This window comes from Phaeoacremonium minimum, assembly GCF_000392275.1.
Source record: "Phaeoacremonium minimum UCRPA7 unplaced genomic scaffold PA7_03_scaffold_112, whole genome shotgun sequence".
NCBI lineage: Eukaryota > Fungi > Ascomycota > Sordariomycetes > Togniniales > Togniniaceae > Phaeoacremonium > Phaeoacremonium minimum.
In genome coordinates this window covers 1-6,734 of record NW_006921019.1, presented here as the reverse complement: position 1 = coordinate 6,734, position 6,734 = coordinate 1, and the positions used below count along the sequence as shown (strand labels likewise).

General features: G+C 54.3%; 1 protein-coding gene across 1 annotated transcript; it reads left to right on the top strand.

The window, feature by feature from the left end:
- Nucleotides 1-3,796: 3,796 nt before the first annotated feature.
- Nucleotides 3,797-5,762, top strand: UCRPA7_1572 (putative cell division control protein; the record flags this gene model as incomplete). The annotated part of the gene is made up of 2 exons (XM_007914152.1): nt 3,797-5,536; nt 5,655-5,762. The coding sequence occupies 2 exons, from the start codon at nt 3,797-3,799 to the stop codon at nt 5,760-5,762; spliced, it is 1,848 nt and encodes a 615-aa protein (XP_007912343.1).
- Nucleotides 5,763-6,734: the final 972 nt, after the last annotated feature.

Sequence of the window (6,734 nt, the reverse complement as noted above, 5' to 3'; positions counted from 1 at the left end):
GGGGGGGGGGGGGGGGGAGGAAGGACGGTTATTAGGTAAGGTTACCGTGGTTTAGGACTGTCCTCTCACAGCCGCCGGACCCGAGATTTGTTGCCTGAACCCGCATGAACGGGAACACCGTCGCCGCCATGGAGATGCCTGGCGCGCCTGCAGGCCGCCATAATTGGCCCGCGGGCGCGTAGACCTGCAAGTGAGAACACTTTTTTTTTCTTCCCTCGCAGGCACTAGACTCCTTCCAGGTGGTGCGGCGACCTGGGACCCGCGTGAAGCGGCGAAGGGGCCAAAAGGGGGCTTCCTTTTTCCAGGTCGCTCCCCGCTCCCCCTTCGGAGTATGTACTTCATCGCTGTCGGATTGAGTGAGTGGTACCCGCATGGAAGTCAGTCCGGGAATGGACTTGTGAGATGGAAATCGAAGGGGTCGAAATCGGAAAGGGAGCGAAGCGCCGGCTGCTGGGGAATGAGCTTTCCAGGGTCGCAGCTTCTCTCTCGGAAGGGAAGAGAAGGGATGTGGCTGTGGCGGTGCGGAGGACGGGACTTGCTCGAGCCTTTCTTTCTTTCGTTGCCGCACGGGCAAGTCACCATCCGGATCTTTTTCCAGGCACACTCGCACATCGGTCAGTCAGAGCAATACCTAGTATGTTCATGTACAGTACAGCAGGAGGGGGATATAGGTAGGCAGGGTAATAACCGAGGAGAAACAGTGTCCTCGAGCGCTTATTCAGACGTGTCCGCTAGTTGAGCCGACATGACTTGCCATGGGGTTTTTTTTCTCTTTTTCTCGTAGGGCATCTGGGCTTGTGCTTCCAGCTTGCCTTACTCGCGTGCAGCTGCAGACAAAGAAATCTGATGTGCCTCGGTGCTGACGGCACTTACTACGGGAGTTGTTAGCTACCTACAGCCTACCTACCTATGCATCAATCCATCAACTCTGGTCGGGTGGCTACACTCATCACAGCAGTTTCTGTTTGGATCATCCTTGGATCCAGAGACATGTAAGGAAAGGGATGACTTTAAAACATGTAATTATCTAGGCCTAGGTACTGTATGATCGTATGAAGTGAGTCAGGTTCAGGTTCTCTTGAGAAACGCCGGCGGTATGACAAGGCATGAAGGGATCTCTGTCCTCGTGGGCAACTCGGATTCCCTTGCCCTTGTTCAAGCCAAGGCAGCGGTATTAGTCTTCGATGGGCTGCAGGTGCCACCTGCCTAGGTACTGTAGTCACTACCTACCTAGGTACTACTATGCAGTAGGTGCCTGTAATTTAGTGCAAGTCAGGTGCTGGAAATAGCAGGATCCGCTCCGCTTGTCTTTTAGGGAGTGTCAGGCACCGAATTACCTTACCTAAATGCTGTGCAGCATCGGAGTACGCGTGCTGAGGTAAGTTGAGTGTGGCTTGACTGTAACTACCTAACGTTGCCTTAGGTAGGGGGAGGTAGCATTTAGTAGGCTTGCAGTGGGTTGGGTACCTTGATGGCCTGTGCACCGGAATAGATACAGAGACACACACACAGAAACGGAGAGTGGAGGGGCCTCGAGGGGGGGCGGAGGGATGCGGTGGGCGGGTCACATTCTTTCCCTTTCCCTTTCCCAAGCCAATCCTCCGCTGCTCTCTCTCTCACTGACACACTGAGTGCACTGCGCTGCTCCTTATTAGCAAATCGCTCCTTCCTCCTCCCTCACTCGCCCCCTCCTCCCCCCAAGACCAGCCCAGCCCCGGTTCGGGTCCCTCTTCACACGCACATACTATGTACAGTACGCACATACATAGATCCGCATACAATACATCCGCTGCATCACATCACATCACATCAGCAATCAAAAAGGGGACTCGAGCACTGCTACTCCAACATCACCCACCGAGACAATCATCATCTTCGTCTCTTATTCACTGTATAGGTCGAGTCTTATTCCTGCTGCTGCTGCTGCTGCTGCTGCTATTTCATTTCGCCCTGCGTTGCGTTGTTGACCAACGCCGCCGGCCCGCCGCCGCCTGGTTCCTCCTCCATCCATCCACCCACACTCACTTAACCCATCCATCCATCTACCTCCCTCACTCGTCTCACTCCCGACCGACCTCCTTCGGCAATCCGCTCAAAATCGAAACACCGCCCATCGTCCGCCTCTTCACCCACCCCGGAGTTTCTGTTCGATAGAGCACGCACCCGCCATGGTTCAAGACGTCTAATACTCATCACCGACCGATCTCCCCCCTTCTTTTCGGCTGCGGATCCTTGGGTTGCGGAACGCGTCGTCAACCCCTTTGGGGACTTCCTCGTGCCTGGTTCGCGTTCCAATCTGGCCCGCCACCAGCGACCTGCAGCCACCGAGGTCCCTCGACATCCGGCCGTCTACTTCATATCTTCACCTCTTCGAGCCGCTTCTCTGCCTCTCGTCCGTCCGCCTCGCTACTAGAATCCTGGTGATACTGAACCGACTCCGACATCTCCTCCGACCGCCTTTTCCCCTCTCTCGTGCCACCTCCCATCCTCCCCTCCACCCCTCCACATCGGCTCGTCTTCCTCGTACACCATGAGCTCCCCTTCCGCAGTTCAGAAGACCTTGGAGGTCCGAAGGCCACGCTCGAGCCAGAGGGTGTCGGTCAGCTGGGACGAGGCCGAGGATAGCGTCTCGCGCCGCACTGGACGCCTCCAGTTTGAGGTGGCAGAGTGTGTCGAGACTAAGACTGTCACAACTACTACTACCACAAAACGGTCGTATCCTCCTCTCTTCGTTCGAGAACCCAGAACCCTACAATCTCTAGATTCCAAAGAGTACCCCTTGGCTTCAAGACCCACTCCACCCGAGTTGGCCAGGTTCACACTCGACCTCGCTGAGTATGAGGAGAGTTCTTGGTCACTGGACGATGGACATGCGCTGTCTCAGGTCGGTTGCCCTTGCCTCTATCCACTTGATTATGCTAATTATGTCCATGTGCAGGCACAGCAAGTTCCTGACCTGAGCGTCAAGTCCGAGTCTGGCCTCGGCACACCCGTCCCTGAACTCGCCCGTCCTACGTCCAAATCGGCATCCGATGTCCAACTTCGTAGATCAGGTCGCTCCGGTGCGAGAGCCGCCTCGCCAACAACAACAGCTACTGCTTCCAAATCATTTCAAAGACCCACCCGCAGTCACGCCGCCACGTTATCCCACGCCGTTTCGGATAGACTGCGTCGTGCTGTTTCACAAGGCACACGAAAGGACACAGACAGGACTACCCGACAACCATCGGCTGGGTATCTGGCAACCCCTGACACCTCTGAAATTGCGACTGGAATCCTCGAACGACCCCAGCGCTTGAGATCTTTGCATCTCGACAGGCTCGGCGATTCGATCGACTCTGGTACGAGTCAAGGGACGTCCGTGTACGAAGCTGCAAGTCCTGTCGGAAGTGAATCTCAAACCGTCTTCAGCAACGTTGCCACCCCCCCGATCACCGATGCCGACGCAGAGCCTTTCGCTGACGCCGACGAATCTCTTCAACACTCGATCCGTGTATTCCATCCGCCTAGACCGAGCATCAACACAGTAGCGGCACAGGACGCCAGCCTACCTAGCCCACGACTTTCACCAACTCTTGCCGCTGCGCAACTCCATTCCGCCGACCAACAGGACGACGATGAGGAGGACGAAGACGAATCTAGTTTTCCCCGGCGTCAAGGCAGAGCCAACAGACGACGATGGCTGGATGAGAGCCAGTCTACCGTCGAAGACTTGGATTCATCGGATTTGGCTATGGTCATTGGGGACTCTCCTTCTCGATATGCTCAACAACTCGATGAAAGGTCTCCCAGTGTCATGGACACTCGGTCCATGCTAGAGACCTTTGACTCCATGCCGAACGAGATGAAGACATTTATGATGTACCAGCTCCTTCGCCGCTGTCCCCGCAAGACACTCCACATGGTCGCCGACGTTGTGAATCCGGCTCTCAAATGTGACTTCCTTAAGCAACTTCCACTTGAGCTCAGCCTCCACGTTCTCTCTTATCTCGATCACCGAGACCTCAGCCGCGCAGCCCAGGTTTCCAAGCACTGGCGCAATATCGTCGATAGCAACGAAACCGGCTGGAAGGAACTATTTGATCGAGACGGTTTCGAACTTCCCGCGGGAGAGCTCGAGAAGGCTATCACACAGGGATGGGGCTGGCAAGATCCTGTTGGCCCTGAAGGCTGCGAGCTTGACCTTAGCCTGCAGAATCGACTTACTTCGACTGAGACCGAGCTGATCAAGTCAACGGTCAAGTCCGAACCTCTCCCGAAGCTGCGCAGCTCGAAGCGGAAGCGTGGCTTGAACAACTTTAGCTCGGAGCGCTCGAAGCGACGTGCCAGCGCCCAGGAGGCGCCTAAGGATGATAGGTTTTACAATAGCACCAAGTTGCACAAATCTGAAGGACCCATCTCAGCCGCGAGTGCCGCTGCCGTGGCTGTTCCAGATCCACAGATTGGTCTCGCGAGTCTCCGAAAACTCCATCTGTTCAAATCCCTATACCGCCGTCACTACATGATTCGACAGAGCTGGACAAGCGGCAAAGTAAAGCCTGGCCATGTAGCGTTCGCAGCACACCCGCGTCACGTCATTACCTGCCTGCAATTCGACGAGGATAAAATTATCACGGGAAGCGATGATACACTTATTCATGTTTACGATACGAAGACGGGCAAGTTGCGGAAGAAGCTCGAAGGTCATGAGGGTGGGGTCTGGGCTCTGCAGTACGAAGGCAACACGCTTGTGTCGGGCAGTACAGACCGCTCAGTGCGTGTCTGGGACATTGAGAAAGGCCTCTGTACGCAGGTCTTTTACGGTCACACTTCCACAGTTCGGTGTCTTCAAATCCTTATGCCCACGGACACCGGGAAAGTACAGGACGGCAAACCTGTAATGATGCCGCCTAAGCCCTTGATCATCACAGGCTCGCGGGATAGTCAACTCAGGGTGTGGCGACTCCCTGAAGCAGGCTCGAGACGATACATTCAGACCGGCCCTCCCGCAAACGACGCCGAGTGCCCGTACTTTATCAGAATATTGTCGGGCCATGCACACTCCGTCCGTGCTATTTCTGCTCACGGAGACACGCTTGTCTCTGGAAGTTATGATTCTACGGTACGAGTGTGGCGTATTAGCACCGGCGAGGCTCTTCATGTCCTTCACGGTCACAGCCAAAAGGTCTACAGCGTTGTGCTAGATCACCAACGCAATCGCTGTATATCAGGGTCAATGGATTCTCTGGTGAAGATCTGGGATCTTGAGACCGGTGCTTGTCTACATACACTTGAAGGCCATTCCCTCCTCGTCGGTTTGCTCGACCTTCGGGACGAGCGTCTCGTCTCAGCAGCCGCCGACAGCACACTCCGGATCTGGGACCCTGAGAATGGCAAATGCAAAAGTACTCTGATGGCGCATACCGGTGCTATCACCTGCTTCCAGCATGATGGCCGGAAGGTTATTTCAGGAAGCGAGAAAACCGTGAAGATGTGGGACATCCAAACCGGCGATTGCATCCAAGATCTATTAACGGATCTGAGCGGTGTATGGCAGGTCAAATTCGATGGGCGACGCTGCGTAGCAGCTGTGCAACGAGACAATCTCACTTACGTAGAGGCAAGCCACTCCAATATCTTGTCAAGTGGAACGCAGCGGCTGACAGTTTTCTTAGATTCTCGACTTCGGTGCGGTCCGCGATGGAAAGCCACCAGAAGAGCTCGGCAAGCGTATCTTGCTTAACGCGCCGGATGTACAGCGGCTCATCGAAGAGGAGATGTGACCATGATTGCCAGTATTCTCGACTCAGCAAAAGACTTCCACCTCCCCAATCCAACATCCAAAAAATCTGGATCATGATATAAATGTGAATGATGGAAAACAGAACCAAAAGACCTCTGTATGCGTATGATCATTAGGCGTCCACATCATTGGCGACACTCATGCCGCGGTTTAGCTAGCATATTCCCATCCTGCTGAAGCCCATTGGGCGTCCCATTCTTAATCTCTCTCTTGCACTCTTGCACTCATCTGGCAGCGGCGTATTGGCTTGGAAGGCGGTGCTGGAAGGACGTCCAGGCGGATAGCTGTTTTCCCATTTTTACTGTGTTACCTCCTCGGCGAACTGGGGAGAGGAATTGCATTTGAATATATCTACCACCCACTACAGCTTACATAGTCTAATGACACAATGGGCATCTGTTTCACAGCGGTCCGTGAGTGACTCAGAAGTTTGACATTTCTCTATTGGGGTCTAGCCGTCCATGACACAGCAGTGATAGCTAAGCTACATCTATCGCAAAGCCTCACTAGACATAATCCATGTCTCTCGATCCATACAGCATCGATCCAAAGCTAATGTATCGCACGTCCGTATACGCCGGTGACATCTAATGCCAACTTAGCAAACAAGCTAAGTTTCTCAAATTAAGCAACAGAAAACACGGCGGTAGTGCAGGCAATGGGCGAGAAGGGCCGCGAGATATCTCTTTCGAGTCGCTGCTCAGGCACTGCCATCCAGTACCTCAACCCCCTCGTCACTAAAGCTGGTCTGCTCCAACTTCTTAATCGAGTCCAGAGCGTCCTCGAATTTCTTGGCTTCAGCTTGCAGTTCAGCGCGGTGCTCTGCAATGCTCGCATCCTCGTCCATGAGCTGTTCGAAGATACCTTGGTCTGGCAATTTCGTATTAGCCAAGGGCGACAGGTTAATATAAAAAGGAAAAGCCAAAAAAAAAAAAAGGGGGGGGGGGGGGGG